The 21,026-nt window shown below is 42.3% G+C and overlaps 1 protein-coding gene across 1 annotated transcript in view; it reads left to right on the forward strand.

Moving 5' to 3' along the window:
• Window positions 1–2,391: 2,391 nt before the first annotated feature.
• Window positions 2,392–21,026, forward strand: part of GPR149 (G protein-coupled receptor 149) — an 86,390-nt gene continuing 67,755 nt past the window's right edge. Inside the window, exons 1-2 of the mRNA XM_083177904.1 lie at window positions 2,392–3,760; window positions 10,541–10,733. Of these exons, the coding sequence (XP_083034030.1) occupies window positions 2,828–3,760; window positions 10,541–10,733 (1,126 nt within the window). The 5' untranslated portion in view covers window positions 2,392–2,827. The remainder of the gene's footprint in view (window positions 3,761–10,540; window positions 10,734–21,026) is intronic.

A 21,026-nucleotide genomic window follows, 5' to 3' on the forward strand; every position in this document is an offset into this window, starting at 1 on the left:
CCAGCTCCTTACTCTCTATGCCAGTAGCAGGTTAATCACATTTCCTGAATACATAATGTACCAAATATAAAAATAGAAAACAATGTGCTACTTGAGTAATCTTCCAACACGTCAAGCCAGTCTTGAATATTTGTTTTGTAGATATTTACTTTGGATAATAGCTGTGCATGCTCCTTACTTCCTGCATCATCTAATGCTTTACAGTCATGTCAATTGCCTCCAGTGATCAACCCTTAAGCATCCCATACACGCTGCTATGAGAGCTGACCCGATGTGTGCTTTGAGGTGCGCGCTCCCGCGCACCTCTTCGCACAGTACAAAAAGTATGTGCTTGCACATACGTTTTGTACCTAGTTCTCATCAAATCGCAACGTGTGCACATGCAATGCAATGTGATTTGATCCGTGCTAGTACAGCACGGAAAGCACGCCCATAAAGCAGCGTGTATGGGCTGCTTTAGTTTCAGCACACAAATTGTGTTTTGTCTTTATTTATTTTTATATATTAGAAAAATATTTAAGAGATATATTACAATACAGAATATGTGTCCTGAGTTTTACGATTAAAACGGGCGTGACCTAATCTGATGCAAAAAAATATTTTACAGTTTGTTCAAATTGGGGATGTAGTGTGGCCTTATGTTCAAGCAAAGAGGTTGTGCATCTTAGATGTCTTGCTACCCTCGTCACAGCACCCATGTCACAACCAGTGACATAAGTATACATCCACCAACTTCCACCCTACCAGAAACGTTTCCCCCCATGGTACTCTACCCTCGGGGCTGCCACTGCAGGTGTGCCACATGTCATGCTCATTGTCAGGGGGTTTTCCTGCCCCTGGCTGCTGCCAGCAGATCTGATGCTCCCATTAAAAATATCCCAAAATGGCATCCCCCTCCTGTAACATTCTCAATAACTGTCTCTGGTAAGGCGGTGGATATTTCGGGAGGGACATTTGTGGGCAGGTACGATGGGAAAACAGACAAGTATCTGCAGGTTGAAACAGTGGTGTAGCAATAACCCCTGCAGACCTCTATTGCCTACAAGTCTCACAGCACCTCCAAGCCACTGAGGGGGCTATTGCTACACCCCTGCCTGGACCTGCAGATACTTGCATGCAGTTCCATCTCGCCTGCCCCCAACATAGCTACTTACATATATTGCACAATGGGTTGTCACCTCATTTTTAATTCATCTTGTCATCTCATTTTGGGGGGTAAATCCACCTAAAGATTCTTATTTCCATTTAGTAACAGGTGTTGGGGCTATTTGTCATCTCCCCTGCTGGGACAGTGCATGCATCTCAGGAGTAGGTAAGAGCCCATTAAAATTCAGGAGTCTCCTGGACTGTCACCCAACAGACTCCCACTTACAGCATACTGTGCAGTGATTTCCTTGGCAGGCATGCTTTCCCTGACCAGAATAGAAAAATACTAAAAATTGCTTTTTTTTATTTCTACTTAATAGTAAGCATGCAGTGCCACAGGGGTGTAGTGTCAAAGTAGGTTAGGGTTAGGCTGTGGGAGGGAAGGGTAGAATTAGGCTGAGGTGAGGTAAAGGCCCCTATAGATTTGTGTGAGGTATCGCATGCCTCCCTTTGATCGCAAGTTTGCATGCGATAGATTGTATGTGCTCAATTTGTATACGATGTATTGTATGCGCTGCCATTGACTGCCACAGGATCCGACAATCTTTGAGGAAGCCATGGCAATTTTTGGATCTGATCCGATGTGCACAGGCCCATGCATCAGATCGGAATTGGAGGTTAGGCAATATGACAATTTTCACCTGATTTATTGTCTCGATGCATCAGAATCTGGTGAAAAGGGCCCAAATCGTATAAGTATATGAGTGTCATAACACTATAATATTATGGGGGAGATAAAACTTGTTGAGAGATAAAGTGGAGAACGTTCCTATGTTCCCACAGCAAATTACCCAACACAGCCCAAATTGTCATTGTTAATAAATGTAAACATGGGTCCACTATTTACTAAACAGTGCTAAAGGGAGTGGTACATCATTACAAATGATCAGCGCCCAATTTCAGTAGCATTAGCGTTTAAGGCACTTATCGGAACCACAGTACGCATGTATCTATGATGTTTAGTTTAGTTTAGTAGTGGGAAAGTGGGTTATTACAATATCCTCACGTACAGTAAAACACAAGCAGAATTTTACTTTGAAAACAAGATATTAAAAAAGAGTGTAATGGTGACAAGCTGCACAGGAGCATACAGTATGTAGGCTTTAAAGTAAAGGAGTTTGCAATGCACAATATTTGTTCGAATTCTTTGTTGAGAGAAGATTGCATACATCACACTCGTGCTTTTATTTTTCTCCCTATTGAGAGCGAGATGCTGGCTCCACCCTCCTGCAGCTCTGAACTGCACACACTGAGTGAAAGAAGATCTCACTCTACTACCATCCTCACACAGCTAGCATGCTTTCATTGTATCCGACTCTCACCTCTCACTGCAACTCATCCGCCAGTCTGCCCGTGTAATGCAGGATGTCAAAGTCACCGACGGAGAACTTGCCGGCTTAGATAACCTTTTCTGGATGGATTGTAAACTATATATATGATAACAAGTCATTCTATATAAAGCAGTGTCATGAAGAAGAGTTTAAACTGTTTTGTATTTTGATTACAATCTCCTTGTCGCCACATTCGATGTCTTAAGTGGAACTTTTTCTACAGTGAGTATCTGCATCCTTCCGGAAGGAAAAGTATGTTTGGAAGGAATGGGTGATAGATGCGTGGAGAAGAAGATTTATCATTGCCTCACTTTCAGTCTTTGCTGTCATATATTTGAAACTCCTTAACAATGTCTGTGCCAACGACTCTTCTGTATACAAATGGCACCAGGTTCAGTACAGAGACACCAAAGTCACCATCTACTTCAAATGCATTTCTATTTTGTCTTACACTAACACTGACGCTGATTGTACTAGTGAGCACTCTGTATTCTCTGGTGTCCTTGGTAAGGAAAAAGAATAAGTCTGTGCTCTCTGTGCTTGTGGCTTCCTTGTCCGTGGATGACCTAGTGAGTGTAGCACCTGTATCTATCTTCATGCTAAAACAATGGACCGGCAATCCTCTCAGCCAGCCACTGTGCAATGCTGCAGCTTTCCTTTACCTGTTCCAGGGAGTATCCAGCAATTTAAAAGCATCTGTCATTATTTCATATAACTTCTGCACATCTACCAAACTATCAAACTACCAAACTACAAAATTACCATCAAAAATGCCATGGACTATTTTAGGCACTTGGGTTGTTAGTTTGTCTATAAGTGCACTGCCTTTTTTCGGCTGGGGTGCATTCAATACCACCACTTGGGGATGCCTTGTAGATTGCACCGGTTCTTACGTGCTCTTTTTATTTGCTCTGTATTCTCTTAGCTTCTGTGTTCTGACTGTCTTCTCCGTCCCCTTAACTCACCAGTTGCTTTGCTCGGATAGCCAGGAACAAGTACTTTATCTGAATTACAGAGATATTGCTAAGGGTTCTCTAACCCCTAATACACCTCTGGGCAGCAACGCCTCGTCTGTGCCTCCTGATAATCCTGCTGGAAAAACCTTGAAGAATTTCAATGAGAATTGTGTGAGCTCAGAGGCTGTGTACAAGAACAGCCTGTGTGATGATCAGCACTGCACAAACAGCATGAGAGGTAGCAGGAGCATGACAGTGCTGTATGCACAGAAGCGATTTTCCCTCATTCTTGCTTTGCTTAAAGTCATTCTGTGGCTTCCAATTATGGTAAAGGCATGATCTTTAATATTGCAATATGTAGACTATGTTTTAAAAAAAATCTTAAGGCTAAGTGTTCTACAACTTTAAGAAGCAGTTTATATATTCTATGTGTGTTCCTTATAATAACTGTCAGAGTCACCAGCTATGGAACATAAGGTTTGGAAAGGTCAAAAACACTTCTTGTTTGGATAGACATAATGATGTGACAGGTTTAAACACTTGTGGCTTGTTGCCTTATCCCCCTCGTTGTAACTAACAGTCGTTTAGTTCTTTTTGTGTCTCTAGCCTTGACATGTCACAATGAGGCATTGCTCTAGCAGGGAGCTGAGTAAAAATACAGTATATGTATTATTAACTACTTGCCTGTCAGTGGCGGATACAGTAATACATATTAATGTGAGCAGATGTCATTTCTGAGAGAATAGGTTTATTAAACAGCACCAGAGGCAATCTGACTCTGAAGATCTGCTTTTCTCAGTATAATGGAGGCAGACCTTGTGAAGGTTGGGCTAAAAAGCTGTAAGAATGCAGCCAATCAATTCACCAGAAACTAGTGACATCATTGAGACAGTAAATATATGACAAAATGATGAGGCGTGATGTCATTTCTAAACTGGCTTTCCCAGTACATTATATTTTATTGGGAAAAAATTGAATACATAGCATTTTTTCTTTTATGTTTTTCTTGTAAATGTATAATAAATGACATGATTCCTTGAGTGGGAGATTCCATACCGTATCATCATTCAACACAAAATAAAAGATCAACTAAGTTATCAAATATAGGGCGGGATATACCAAGCACTAACTGTACATCCTACTACCCATTGTCATTGTACTCACCTTTTTTTCCGATAAGAGCAGCCCTTTGCAGTCCCTGTGACTGCCTGGACTTCTGGGCTTCCTACATGAAAGTCTCTGTTCGCATGTGTAGAGACGCTGGCAAACGCATTCATTTGCCATCATGGCCTCACCCCCATCGAAGGATTTCTTAATTTGCAACTATATTCCCAGCAGTGGCTTGAAAGTGGGGATTGCACTTGGCTTATGTACACCGGAGGAGTGGTCCAATAAGTCATCAATGTATCATAGAGAAAGTGATAACTTACAATGCAAAGCTCTTGTTTTTTTGTGGGGTTGCAACCATATTCATAACAAGATGCCTGCATCTGCCATAATGACTGCATCTGCATGGGTAGCATTATTTAATGGGTGGTGTAAGTATTCCTTGCCGTGTATGGGCTACACGCTTTTGTGTAAAAATCTGAGTTAATTTTGTGGAAAAATAAATTTAGAATAGATTACAGTAATGGAGAGGTATATTTATGGGATCAAACCTTTTTTCTTCCCACAAAAAGAAAAGATTCCTTCTGACCTTAACTTTCAGTGCATTGCTTTTCGCGCCTTCCAGACTTAGTTAAAAAAAAAAATAAGAAAAATATTTTAGGTGCATTTTATCCCATTGCATAACTTCATACTTAACAACCTTTTTCCCAGTCACCTTAGGAGGTAGAGGCAGGGAAGGCCGCAGTGAGATAGTACAGTAGCTGTGTGTGCTTTTATCCACAGCTCCCCCTGTGCAATATGCAATTTCCTTCATGAAGACAGCAGGCAACTCTATTCTATATCTGCCAACTGCTTGAACAGTGGACACTCCTCCTGCATGCCGCCACCTCTTGGGTGGGCGCCCTTTTGATCTACCCAACATTTACATTTAATTATATTGCTACTCTAGCAATCGGCCAGCAGGGTAAGGGGCGGCCGGCAGTTAGCACCGCGGCACTATGGAGCCGACGGCACTAATGGAGACCTCTGGCTCCCCTCCCTGGCAGCAAAATCAGCCCCCAATGCGACTCCCTCCCATCTGCAGCAAGGCGCAATGGAACACTTTATTATCCCTGGCCTGGCCCTGCGCCGAGGATGTACTAATGTCAGGGCGTGGGACATCAGAGATGTCCTAGTTGAAGTAGCATCATCTGCTGGGGAGACGCCGCTGCTAGTTGCGCTACACTCCCCGCTGCCCCAGCCGCCCACTATGCGGTGCTGCACCTTCCTGTACGGGTAATCATCCCTGCTCCAGCCCGCGCAGTGTATCGGCTTTGTGTCCGGGCAGTGTGCGGGCTACACCAGCAGCAGCTCACCTTGCCGCCCCCTCCTCCATCCTGCCCGCCAGTTAATATAGGGTGTCAGATCCAGTTGCTGGTATCATCATCCACCCATACAAGGAACAGGCAGCGCCGACCTGATCCTGGCAAGGGTGACTGATCAGATCTGGAGGTAAGGTGTCTATACTAGTGGCCGCTGTTCTATTACTATACATTTTAATTAAGCCACTGACTTTTAGGCATCAGAATGCCCCCGCCCAATTTGAGAGGCACCTACATAAATGCACCGTCAGGTCCGGTTCTAGCAGGGGCTGCATAGGCAGTGGTAAAGTGTACATACTGACACATCATCTGGTTTCATTCAAAGCCTGAAGCCTGTTCATCTGGTTGTGTCAACAATGTTTAAACCTGCTGCAAAATCAGGAGACCTGATAACCAGTCACAATATCAATAGGAGTGTGTAAACTCCTGCAACTGGCTCGTCCAATTCTTTTTAGCAAATGGTTTCAGGATTAAATGTATGCTTTATGTTGAATAGTAATGATGTCATACTTGCTCTATAATAATATTAGACAAATACATTGCATAGGAACATATACATTTTAGTACTGCTTGAACTTTCATGTGAAAATGTAATCTTTGGTCTTTGCTGTAGCTTCCTGGAATAAAATTCATTCTAGCTGTATACGGAATACTGAAAATATAGTATTACATTATTGGGGTAATTCAGATTTGCTCGCTAGGCTGCACATATTCTCAGCCTAGTAAGCAGTCTAACACTGTCCCTTCACCGGACTGACCGGGAAAGTGGGTAGTTGGGTTTTTTGTTTTTTTTTGGGGGGGGGGGGGAGGGGGTGTAGGAAGAAGTTTTGCCTAGGGTGCCAAGAACCCTTGCACCGGCCCTGCTTGGGTGAGAGTGTTGCAGACAGGGGGTGTGTGCGACGGGTCCAGGGGAGCGTCACGGCCGGGTGCCTCTTCTGCCAGAGGTTCCAGCGTTTGCGTGGTGGTGCTTGTCAATACCCATGCTTGGCAGTTGTCAGGCAATGCAGGGACGCCAGGCCAGCGCACCCACCTGCAGCTGTTAATCAAGGCGGGAGGGCTGGGCAGGTTCCATTCCCCCGTGGTGATTGGCCATGCTCACCTTTTTAAGGAAGTTGTCCCAGCTCAGCCCTGCCGGTGATAGCGTCAGTTAGAGCTATCTGCCTGCTCCCTGCTCCATTTTCCTGGCTTCAGCCTGTTTGTTACTAGTCCCTGGTGTGATCTTCCAGCAGCACAGGTCCTGTTCCTGTCCTTTTAGTTCTCCGTTCTGGAGACCGGGTTATCTTTATTCTTGCATTATCATATTTTTCTGGTAGAGTCAGTACGCTCCTTATTAGTGAGCATTTCTCTTTAGTTTAACCTTATTTGGTCTTGGCAGAATTTCCTGCAGTATTGTGCTTTTCTTTAATCAGTACCCTTGGGGTTGTTTACCCTTAAACAGCATTGCTCAGTGGCAGAGTAGGGGTCGCTGTGGCCATCCTAAACAGCGGTCACAGCTGCAGGTTCACACCCGAACCATAACAGAGAGAGAGCGGGTGATGATTGTATGAATAACGTAAGCTTGGCCACACCCTTGACCAGGGGTGGGGAACCTCAGGCCCGGGGGCCGTATGCGCCCCCCCATAGCTGGTCTGAGTGGCCCTCCCACCCACCCACCGGCTTTGCCAGGAGTCAAGTACAGGGGAATTCTTGTGAGAGGTCAGTAGTTCTTGCGAGATTCCTCTTAATCAACAACAGCCGGAGACTGTCAGTCCTATTCAGCGGCAGCCGCCGGAGCGTGGGACAGCTGCAGCAGGACAATTTGTAAGAGAAATTTTTACATATGGCCCCCGAAGGATTTTATTTCAAATACAAATGGCACAAAAAAGGTTCCCCACCCTTGCCCTAGACAATATAATGCTAATGGTGCCCACACACGGTGAAATGTGTGCTAGGTGCAATTTGAGCCATACAATATTTGCTATGTACTTTGAACTGTACACTGGGTGTGATTTAAACTACTGTACATGATATTTGAACTACACCTGATTTTTGACTACACTACAGTAGTCAATTATAGGGTACCTGCAGTCTAGTTAAAAGATACCTTCCTACTACAGTATTTTGCCTGGCGATATGGACTACATGGGAGTGCGCATCGCAAGGCAAAATAAACACAGTGTGATTTGAACTAGACGCAATGCGATATGAACTAGAAAGTTCAAATCGCATGCGATAATTGCACCATGTCTGGGCACCTTTAGAATTGCAGCAAAAAGTTGGAGGAGGTGGGCCTACATTGGTGCTAATATCCAGCTCACCTGGACGTCTCCCTACCCAGACCTCTTGGTGTCCAGCCCTCCGAAGTTAGTAAGTATGATAACATCTACAACTTTTTTATATCCCTTTGACACCAAGACTATTTCCTGGGTTATTCCTGGGTCAACTTGGATCGGGGCTGGTTGTAAATTGGGTGCGGTCAATCTTGAGGTTGGGCAGGGGGCCCATAAAGCCTCTGCTCCTGTTTGTTGTATTATGCAGACAGCAGCAGAGCCGTAACTAGATGAATAGACGCATGTGTGCTGCATCCATTCACCTCATGGAAGAAGGCTGGGGGCACATGAAGCCTGGGGGAACACGAAGGCTGGTGGCATCTCAGCAGCTTTCCCTGGTGCTGGACTCGCCCCCAGCATGCCTGTTGGCATCACGGGGGTCCCGGCTGGCAGATTTCCCGGTGCTTGGAGTTAATGTCATCTCCAAGCGCTGGCCCAGGACGCGCCTCCGCTGACATCTCCCGCCCGGCATTATGCCCGTTGGGGATGTCGTGTAAAAGTGGTCAAACGTTGGGTTGGAACTGGGTTCAAAAACCGGGGTGCTACCTGGTGTTTTGGTGTAAAGGGGGTATTATTCTAGCCCAATAAACAGGAATGTTGGCCTTTATGTCTGTGTAAGTATGAAGTGGACAAATAGGTGAAAAGAAAATGTAATATGCTGTTTACATCCATTTGTTGAGTTCAGATATGAGGCCAAACATTTCTTTTACTGTGTTCTGCAGTTTTGTGTTCAGTGACAGCCTCCAGATGAAAATGTCACAGTGTATTTTAACAGTCTGGTAGACATCAATAAATCATGTGTACCTAACTATCTGCAGAAAGTGACACTTTTTATATAGTGTTATTTGAAATCCTCCAAAACGCCTGATTTAGAAACCATCTATAATGCATCTGTGTGCTATCTCCAAGTCTGCACTGTGATATTTCTTCTGCAGTCAATCTCCTATGAGGCTAATGTTTGCTGAACCTCTCTTGTATAGAGCACATCATACCAGAGTCTATCTGCTCATCATTGATTATGTATATACTATACACTATATGTGCTCTTGTCATGTAGGTCTGTCATTATGACTTATTTTATTAATATGATTAGAAATAGTTACATGTATGACTACTACACTTGTTGCTGGGTTAAGCATCCAAACGGGCAGCCTCAGCTTCCTCAGCTTCCCACAACTGAAAGTTTGGAGATATGTGTTACATTGTGGTTAACAAGCTTAGTAAATACTGCAGGTGTGGAGGTCATGCATCATATTTACCTTCCCTCCTGCATTCTGCAGGAGACTCCCTGAAATAGCAGCAATCTCCGTCTCTCCCTCATTAGTCTAGCAATCTCCCTCATGTCACCTAGCCCACATTACACTGCTATAGTTTTGGGGAAAAAGGAATGAGAGATAGATACATTTACATTGAGTCATCAGCACCATTTCCCAGCACTTTACCAAGTATAGTATCTCTAACTGCTTTGGGGCTCTTCTACATTTGGATCTAAGTAATTTTAAAAGATTCCTCTCAGATATAGCAGTGCACACCCACGCTTCTAGGTGCCACGTTCCCAATCTCTTTTCACAATCTGTCATATATGGAACTAGACACGCTCTTTGGGTGGAGCATGACACGCCCCCTCAATGGGGTGCTTTGAAAAATTCTATTACCAACTAAAATCTCCCTGAAAATAGTTTTCAAAAGTAAGCAAGTATGGTATGCATATTGATCATCATCTTATCTGATCTATTTTTCCTTTGATAATTATGTTCAAACATAAAATATATTTCAAAATAATGTCCAGGAGGCATCCCTAATGTTAATTCAGTTACATTCTAACATGTAATAGTTTATCTGTGGCTTCTACCCTTTGCCATAGGTGTGCGCACATTGAGTGTTAAGGGTGCACAGGCACCCCCTAATGCTGTGCACACCCTTATGAACACCTATGAATACCAGCAATACCTTTTACCAAAGACTTTTGCTTTTTAGCACTGTGTTCCATTAAAAGCATTCAATAAATTATTAATTTGCATTGAATTATTGAATGCGTGTTTTGCATTGTTAATTATGACCATTGTCATATCACTACATACCTGCGTCATCCATATATATTTTTGACTTTATTTGCATGTACTGTTACAGAGTAATTAGAATATTAAAACTGAAAGAGGCAGAAGATTATGGTGTGGCCGAAAGACGTTTTATATTGTAGTGAGTGCCCATATATGATGGTAGACATGCCCAATAGGTGGTGCTAGGCAAACCCCTTTGATGGTGCACCCCCTAATAAAATGTTCTGCGCACACCTATGCCCTTTGCTAAGTGAACTTTCTGTCTTACAGATACAAATGGTTGTCCAGAACATTGTTGGCTTTCAGAACCTTTCTTTTGAAACATTAAGTTTCCTACTGACGCTGCTAGCTGCTACCACCACTCCTCTATTCCTCCTGTCTGAGCACTGGATTCACCTGCCATGTGGCTGCATCATTAGCTGCAAGCGGAATGGATACCCTATGTCATCAGAAGACTGCCAAGGTGTTATATTAATATTTTACTTATTGTATTACAGCCATAAACTAGAGATATCATGAGTACAAATATACATTTGGGAAAACAGACACATCTCTGGGTTTCTAGCATGCTGCTGAATCACACAGCACGATTTGTCTAAAGCCACAATTACTGTAGGTGCATCCATGCCGCATCTTGTACAAATGGAGAAGTAAAGGTGCCCACACACTCAGGGAAGCAGAGAGGAGAGGGGAGCGTGTACAAATTACCCGGGTCCACCACTTCCCCCTCCATCCCTCCTGGGCAGCAGCAGCACACACTTACTGCTGTAGGTGTGTGCTGCTGCTGCCGCGGAAGGGGGGACAATAACACACACACCCCCCCTCGACTTTAGAGTGTTTTTTCACACCCCCTCCAACCATTTTGGTCGCATGGCCTAATCATGGGAGGGGGCCACGCCTTCCGTAATTAGGCCACACCCCAAAATTTTACCAGGGCCTGACATACCTCTTAGCTGCCATGCACACACTAGAAAGATCTGCGATCTTCAATTGTGCGCGTGTATTAGCCGTGAAATCTTATGTCCGTCCTGGACAAAATATTTCAGGCAAGCGCACATCTTCAACTAAGATTTCTCTTAAGATCCCATGTGTGTTCCTATAGATCTTTTGCTAAATCTTCTGATCTTTCATGCAGCATGTAAGATCAAAATATTTATCAAAAGATCTGTGGGAGCGCATCCTATCCATATCGGCCGATCGGTCGTAAATCGGCAAAAAAATTGTTCTAGTGTATGGGCATCTTAAGAGTTTCCGAGTGGCAACTGGGCAGCAAGTTTCAAGATACAGCTCTTCCTGATGGGCATATAGCAGTGGGCGTTTATGTTAATCTCTGTGCAGTTCTAATCATGCAGAAAATAAAGGGATGTTTGTTTCAGTTAGAACCTAGCAAGGGGGTGATGAAAGTGCCCGTATTAATGATGGCAGAAGCATATGCTAGAACAGTGGGCAGAATAGGTTTGCACTTTCAGATGCACAGATTTGCAACGTTGGGTTTGATTCATGGATGTATACTAAGCGCACAGAAATGCGACAGCGGGGAGAATATGCTAACGCCAAAGGTTGCTTTTATGTTTGTCTTTTTGGGTAGATTCGACTCTACAGATAAAAGCTGCTGTAATAATGGAAGTAAGGTGTTTTGTAAATATAGTGGCTGTGTCGGCTGCTAGTCTGCAGTTTACTGCACAGAAAAAGATTTCCTCGGACCGCTAATCATCCTAATGCCATCTCGTGTATCTAGACGCCTCCTGTCATCTGTGAAGCCCTCATGTTACTCACCTGAATAGCTGGAAAGTTACCCTCTCCCTTGTAGGGAAAAGCAGGAGAAGTCTGCAACGGATTAAGCCACTTAGGGCCTCATTTAGACCTGTTCACTAGTCTGTGTATGTTCGCAGCCTAGTGAACAGGTAAGTGCCGCCAAAACCCCGCCCCCCTCCCCCCCTGCCGAACAAATCCCCTCTCTATGTGGCTGAACGGGAGAGACATCATTTCATGGTCGCTCACCATCAAATTATTTTTCTCCCCTGACTTTTTATTCCAGCTGCTATCTGACGAATTCAGGGCGGGTGCATTCATAGGGTAACGACCAGCGTTTTTTGGGGGGCGCTCATAAATCGCTGGGTGTTCCCCTGCTGCCTCCCCCTGTCCCCTTCCCAAAGCAAATGTTTGCTCCTGGGGTTTGCATATGCGCAAATTTGCTAACGAACGGGCCTGAATCGGCCCCTTAGTACACCGTGTAAGCTACTTACTATGTGCAAAGAACAAATGTTGATTTTAAGCCTTATCTTTCCTTAAATCATGGAATTAAATTGTATTTATTTGAACATGCGTCGCAGTGAGCAACACAAACTGCTCTACAATAATAATGTAAATAACTTAATAACACAAATGCTTTTAACTAAAAAGAAACAGACAACAAGTTGTTACTGTATATAATTGTGTTCCTTTTCTGAATATACACCTTTTATTCAGACAATATTACCATACATGCCGACTTTTTTAAACTCCTCTCTGGGAGAAGCCCGGAGAGGAGTGAAAGCAGGGCTGGACGAGGCTTCGTTTTGGGGGCGGGGTGAGGCTGACGTCACAAAGCCCCGCCTCCATGACCGACAGCCGCATTAGTTATCGGGTCCGTGGATGGGGGAGGGGTTAAAATGACGTGAAATGGTGCGATTTGTGTCATTTTAGCCCCGCCCCCTCCCCGCGGACCCGCGAAATTCGGACATTTTTACAGCGGGGAAGGTAGGAGCAGGGGCTGTTGCTACAATGCGGGAGACTTGGCCCCCTTCCCGGGGGGCCGGGAGGGGGACCCGATTTGCGGGACCCTCCAGTCCATTCCGGGAGGGTAGGCAAGTATGTATATTACCCTGCACTAGGGATAACTAAACAATTCTATATATGGGTATATACAGAATACTAAGGCCCAGACACACTTGAGGAGATAGTAAAAGATATCGCTCCAAAGACCCTTCTGAGTAATATATTTTACTATCTCATCTAGTGTGTACAACCAATATTATTAACGATGCACATTCTTGCGCATAATTAACAACCCATCCATTGTCCTGCATGTACAGACGAGGGAGGTCCTCATTAACGACAGCCATGCTATCAAATTAGCTAATAGGAATGCCCAGTACTAGGGGAAGTACAGTTTTCCATAGATTGGTGAAGGGTACGTCCGAATGGGTCAGCCAGAAAGTCCACAACTTTGACTTATTTATAGAGTAGGCTTTTGAGAGGGAGTATTATATTGCAGCTCTGACTGTATAAAACATGCCAGCAATAGATTAAGGAGAAGTGTAAAAGACAAACTACAGTACAGTATATGAAAAGAGGCTATTGTAACTAAACCTTTATAAATGTGCCAGATACTGACTCAATTTTTAGCACTTCTTTCCCCTGTTCTTCTACCGAGTTACCTTCTCTGAATGAACCTGCTGATTACGTAACAGTGCCCGCTCGTATTTCTTTGCTGAAGCTCACATACAAAAGCACCAGCACATGCTAGATAGTGTGACTGTGACTCATAAACATGATTAACAGAAACACTAGGCCAAAGTCAGATTATATGTATATTCCTGATTATGTTTTATAACACCAATGTAAGAATTGCCAACATATACAGTATATTACAATCTACTGCAGTGTTTTTCAACCACTGTGCCGTGGCACACTAGTGTGTCTTGAGCTGCTCCCAAGTGTGCCCCCAGATCTAGAGATGCCCAAACCAGTGTATAGCCACCACCAGTTCAACTGTTATTTACTGGTCTCTTTTTTTCATGTAAAGGGCCAATGTATTTTAGTTTTGTTACCTGTGGGGACCAGTGTGATTGTTTTTTATATGGAGGCTAATAGGTTTGGATTTTTCCTGTGGGGGGCCAATGTGTTTTGCCCTGTGGGGATCTCATGGTGTGCCTTGGCAATTTGAAAATCTTATTTAGTGTGCCACAAGGTAAAAGGGTTGAAAATCACTGATCTACTGTAAAGTGCCAAGCAAAAAACCGAACATTCACTAAAGCGAAATGGCAAGAACATTAAAAGAAACATGAAAACACGGGTGGAGGGATGGCGCTCTCTATATGTGATATGTGCAAGCTGCTGGTCTCCAAAACTGGAGGGAGGCCGCCCTCCAGAAGGTATGTGGAAAGAAAAACGTTATGGAGTCCTGCGCGAAAGACAAAAGATGTGCAGTAGTCTGGGTATGGTGGGTAAAATAGTAGGATTTTTATTACTAATACACACTATGGACAGTACGGGTATGGGTAACCCAGTGAGAATGCACATATAATGTGTCCGCACCAAACAGGGTGTGTAGCAACCTAATGTGCAACAACCTAATGATGCGCACAGGCAATCAAATGAAAAAACCAACAACAAATAAACAAATGAACAAATAAAATAAAAATCAATGCAAAAGGGGGGGGGGGGGGTTGGGGGAGTATGTCCAACAGTGAAAGTAAATGAGGCAAGAATCCAGATGAGGAAGAATAGGTAGTTCAGCTTGGGTGGTGTGATGGATTCATTGGTGGGTCATGGGAAGTGGTAAAGTGTCACCAGTGGCCGGCGTCCCTAACACACTTGGTGGTGCACAGCACACTTACCTGATACCCTGATGCTTCCTCCACTCTGGACCGTCCCTCGCCGTAGACTCCTCTGCGATTCCGATTGGGGGAAGTGGCGGTGGCCATCTTTGTTAAGGGCTGCCTGCCCTTAGTAACTGTTTGTAACTGTTCTCTGAAGTAAATGCTTAAATCCTCCTGTTGTTTGTGGTATATATTCAATTATTCTTGACATGGAGATGTATGGTGTGATTCAGTTGAATGAATAAGGCAGATACCTAAGTTTGTTGCCAGTATGTCCAAAAAACGGTAATGCAGTGGCCATTTTGCTTAAGGGCAAAATGCCCTTTTCTGTGTCTCACTTGGAAAATGGGTATCCCAAGGTGATACGGTCGATTAAACAGTATTCTAACAGTATGGGAGATAGAAGTAGTACCCAATATGGTTGTGTGTACAATACAAGATGCAAAAAATAAATGATGAGAGAGATAAAGGTAGTAGTATGGTGGTAATTCAAGGTGATTAGAAGATAAAGGTAGTAGTATGATGGTTAAAAATGTGGTTCAAGTTCTATAAAGTTTTACTAGCTTAAAGTTTACTGATGGACCTGACCTCATTGTCTATATTAAGTCCTCTTGGGGTCAGTGTTTTGAGTATGTACATCCACTTAAGTTCCTCTGTATTGATCTTCCTTATAAAGTCCCCACCTCTCCAGTTTTTTTCTACCAGTTTGATCCCTATTACGGTGAGTGTGTTGGGATTACTGTCATGTCTGTCTTTGAAGTGTTTCGACAAGCTGTGTGTTTTGACGCCCTTACTGATATTTCTCATGTGTTCTGCGATTCGTATCTTCAGTTTCCTAATCGTTCTGCCTACATATTGCAAGCCACATGGGCAGCTTGCCAGATATATCACTCCAGTGTGGTTGCATGTTATATGGTCTTTAATTTTGTATGATTCTCCTGTGGTATTGGAGGTAAAAGTGTCTATTTTCCTGGTTGGTTCGGTGTCCTTGTTACAGTATTTACATACTCCACAATGGTAAAAGCCTTTAAGGTCTGATTCTAGGTTTATCTGTAAGTATGTCTCCTAAAGTTTCATCCTGGAGGAGGATGTGCCAATGTTTATTGAGGATTCTCTGAAATTGTATGTTGTCCTTATTGTATTGTGTGATGAAAGATAATTTATGGTCCCCCCTATTGTCTGTACTGTCTCTCTTGGGTTCCAGTAGTGTATTTCTCTCTATTGTTTCTACTCTCGTCAATGCTTTGTTGATTCTGTCACTGTCATGTCCCTTTTCTGTTAATTGGTCGCTGAGATGTTGGGCTTGTGCATGATAATCTGTAATATCTGTGCAGTTGCGTCTGATCCTCTGGAATTGACTGAGTGGTATGCTTGATAACCACTTGATGACTCAATTTTTAGCACTTCTTTCCCCTGTTCTTCTACCGAGTTACCTGCTCTGAATGAACCTGCTGATTACGTAACAGTGCCCGCTGGTATTTCTTTGCTGAAGCTCACATACAAAAGCACCAGCACATGCTAGATAGTGTGACTGTGACTCATAAACATGATTAACAGAAACACTAGGCCAAAGTCAGATTATATGTATATTCCTGATTATGTTTTATAACACCAATGCCTACATATATATTACAATCTACTATAAAGTGCCAAGCAAAAAACCGAACATTCACTAAAGCAAAATGGCAAGAACATTAAAAGAAACATGAAAATAAACTTTGTATAATAAATGTATTATATTTATATTACAGAATGTTCAGATATTTTATATATTTCTGAACATTCTCATTCTCCTATAACTGGGAATACAATATGTGCTGTATAAATAGCATACTGTGTGAAAGGTTTTTCTATGCTGAAAAGCATTCAGTTAAAAAGACAATGTTGATTTCAACTAAATGTTTTATAATTTATATAAAAAAGAAAAAAGGTAAAATAATTTCTAACAGGTTACACAAACACAATCATTGTTTTCTGTGTCCACACACCGGTTTGTGTAATGTTGAAAATACAATTTAGATCATTTTTTATTCTTAGCAATATAATTTTCAGGCATTTTAACAATAGATCTGCAATGTCTTGATTAATTTTACAGTTCGTTTCCCCATTAAACAAAAACATTTTCACAGTAATAGACACGGGTCAATTGGGTCTATTTTTCTATTCAATATATATTTTTATATAAGCAAAATTGAATTGAAATCGAATCAAAATCAACTGGACAAAATCAAACGGTTTTCATCCGCATTCAATGCTGATTCTATCCTGATGCACGGCCCTGCGGCATTGAAATTGAATAGAAAAATAGACTGTGCAGGCAAGACTACATACTGTAGTACAGATCTGTACTATATAGTGTAAATCGTATGCGATTTGCTTTCCACTCGATTCTACCCGATTCGATCCCAATCAAATCGGGATCGAATCGCACCATGTGAATACCCCATAACACATTTTTTCTTTACCTGGAGCTACAGCAAATGTGCATACAGACAGTGCGACTTGAGCTTCTGATTTTGACTATATGGAAAAGTTAGCACAAATTGCACAGTTTGTATACAGCTTGTGATGCTGTGGGATCGATAAAAAATGTGCAGGTAAGCAAATTTTATCTCTATTGTATACAATGTTCTATTATATTCAAAATAGGCCATAGTCAAAATCTCAAGTAAATATAGTCAATATTGTATGGTTCAAGGGAAATTGCACAGCCAAAATCTCATCGTGTGTATGAACTTTTATACTCAGGAAAATATGGGTTTGATTTACTAAGCCTTGGATGGAGATGAAGTGGACAAATATAAAATACCAATCAAACAGTTTCTGTCATTTTTCATACACAGCCTGTAACAATGCAGTTAGGAGCTGATTGGCTAGTACTTCCACAGGGTCAACAGAGTCAATAGCTTTGCATGTGAAAGGAAGACACTGAAAGAGGTTTAGAGTAGGGAAGCAAATCCTAGGGCATTTTTTCAATCCCTAGATTCAGGATTGAGAAATGCTCAATCCACGGATTCCTGAGATCCTGGGATTGGTTTCCCTAATAAAAAAAAAAAAACAGGTGGGTGGGCAGTGAAATCCCGGCAATTTTTGGGCCAAGTATACCAACAGCGGCATCCAGACCGTTCAACTGCCTGACAGTCGCAATTCTGACCAACATCGGCTATTCTCCCTCCATGACCCCCATAGAGAAAGAATAGAACCTGTGAAATATGAAGCGAGCCACCTAGCCCCTGATGTCAGAATACCGGCAACCGGGATCCGATGTCGGTATACTGACCACCAGCACCCCAAAATTCAGTCCTCGTCTGATCATGGACCTTTTTCTGGTTCACTCCTTCTGGCAAATTCCTTCTTAGATGGACAAAAGCATGTGCACTGCAGGTGGGGTAGATGTTACTTGTGCAGAGATAGTTAGATTTGGGTGGGGTTTTACTTCAAAGTGATATCTACAGTATATTGCAGTGTAAAAATAAAGCAGTCAGTATTTTCCCTGCACAGAAACAAAATAACTCACCCAAATCTAATTCTATCTGCACATTTTACACCCCCCCCCCCCCCCGCAGTGTACATGGTTTTGTCCATCTAAGAAGGAATTTGCCAGAAGGAGTGAACCAGAATAAGGCCCCATGTCCCTATGGTATATGTTTTGGATTCAGGCCAGCATGCCTCCCCATCTAGACCCTGGTGTTTTCTAAAGTACCAACTGATCATCCCTGAATTGTTCCAAGCATTAACCGACACACTTTCCCTATATACTCAGATTAACTTCCCAGCTGACACTTCTATCTTCACTTAATGGTGCACCCGGAAGGCAATGCTTAGAGGCACTTCTATCCAGAAAGGAGTGCATATGAAAGCTCGCTCTGTCAAAATGTAGGCCAAACTGAAATCTACCTTCTGGCTGGAATTCCGGTGGTGGTACTTACATGCCATAATGATTACTTATTCCTATTGCACAATATCAGCAGAAAAAATGAAAACAATTAAAATTGACTTGAAAAATTTTACTAAAAAATAAAGGAAAGAGAAAAATAATTCACACTGAGTAATTTATGAGAGAAAATATGATGACTATCAATAGGGGTAAAAGGTAGGGAAAATAATCCGTTTTAGAGAGTCGGGGTGATCAAAGAACATATGAAAACATAGTGGGTTGTATTTGGGGTAATTGTTACTTAATCCTTTGAGTGCCAAGTGAATTTATCAAAGTAGGTGTGAAAATTGCCAAGAAAACTTGTATTCATCATAATGACCTGTCATTTTTACCTTACTGTATATAGGAAAAAATCTTTTTTTTACACAATTTTTATTTGAATTAATTTAAATGTGAGCAATGCTGGCATCTCTCACAAATATGTTGGCACTCCAAGAGTTAAGGCCAAGAAGAGAATTATTATAGTGGGAATACCACAGGAGCCAAACAGAATGACATTTTTTAACCGTGTTATTCTGAAGGCTAGTAATATATTCCAATTTTGCCACAAACCATATCCTGTTGAGACGTTCTTGACGACTTGGGGCAGTGGGAACTTTCCAATTGCGGGAAATGAGCAAGATATATGGAGGAAGAGATTGTTAATTTCCCTTGATATATGGTTTAGAGGCGAGCATATGGAAGAGGTTAGCAGGTGTGGCAGATTGAGGGACAACAGTGACTTGTGATATAAGTGAGAACACCATGTCTCAGTAAGGCTGGAGCATTGGGTAGGACCATCATATATGGTAAAATCATGTACCTGGCTGACCACAGTTTCACCAGCCTAGGTTGGAAGAGTTGGTGTACATACAATGCACGCAATCTAGGACTTAATACCATCTGGTATATATTTTATTGGATTTTTTTCATATGAGTATGCTTAAAGAATTTTTTTAATTTGTAGATCAAATTATGTCCCATTCTTTGTAATCAGAATGTTTCCCAAAATCCTGCTCCCATGCTTGTTTGTGGGATTCAAGAGATGGAGGTTTCTGTATCAAAGTGAAGTTATATAGTTGGAAAATAGCTCCCAAGTCAGTAGGTCAATACATACAATGTCTCTCAATTGGGGAAAATATGTGATGTGGGGTAGGGGTGCAGAGAGAGGGGACGAAGTGGCATTGTTGAAGGTGTTGAAAATGTAGAGAGGTGAGTACATCATATTTTTTTTGCAATTCAGTAAATTATCTCGGAGCATAGCTGCCTGATCTATGGTGAACCCTAGTGATACCCAGAGATATTCAAGGGGATGCCATTGCGGAGTACTGGAGGACTGGTGTGAATGGTGGGTTGTTCCATAAAGGGGTGAGCAGGGATGGGTGTGTAGATAATTTGAGTTCTCTGTTAAGAATTTCCCAATTTCAAAGAATTATGTCAATAGTGGGCTATAGGTGGGTAAATGGGGTGTAAGATTTACGAGGGAGACAGGGTAGTTGCAAGATTGGACTGATGCCAACTAGGTCTCCTTTCAGATCTACCCAATGTTTAGTATTGCTCGGGGAATGCCAGGCCATCAATTGGCTCAGTCTTTTGGTGTGAAAATACTGTTAAAGAATTGGTAGTCCGAGACTGCCATTCTGGGAGCGTTTGGCTAAAATGCTCTGTTGAATATTCATTTTTTTTTATGGTTCTAAACAAATTTGCCTAGTATGGATTGGAGAGCGGCAGTAGTGTTTGAAGGTATTGGGATCGAGAGGGTTTGAAAGAGTAATTTGGGAAGAGTATTCATTTTGATGGCATTGATACTACCGATCCAGGATATGAAATAGGACAACCATTGTTGAATATCTTTATAGATCTAAGAAGTGGAAGAAAATTGGTTCTCTAAAGAGAGTAGTAAGATTTTGATATAAGGACCCCTAGGTATTTTAGGGAGTCTTATATTCCAATTAAAGTTGAAATCAGATTGAAGTAGAGTTTTAGTGTGGTCTGGGAGGTGAAGCCCTCTAAGATTAAATTAAACATTTGTGTAAGGTGGGGTGATAGGGAAGTTTAAAAAGTTTCATAGGACATTGGGTAACCGTCTGGGCAGGGTGCTTTAGAAAGTTTCTGTGTGGCAATGGCTTATAGTATTTCAATAGTATTAGTTTTATGAAGGCTGAAAGATGTGTCAGAATCATTTGAGGGAAAATTACAAGATCATAAATAATTAGTAATGGATGAGTTGGGATGAGTCAAATAGTCTTTAGGATTA

This window comes from Crinia signifera, chromosome 3 (assembly GCF_055691185.1).
Source record: "Crinia signifera chromosome 3, ASM5569118v1, whole genome shotgun sequence".
NCBI classification, from domain to species: Eukaryota; Metazoa; Chordata; class Amphibia; order Anura; family Myobatrachidae; genus Crinia; species Crinia signifera.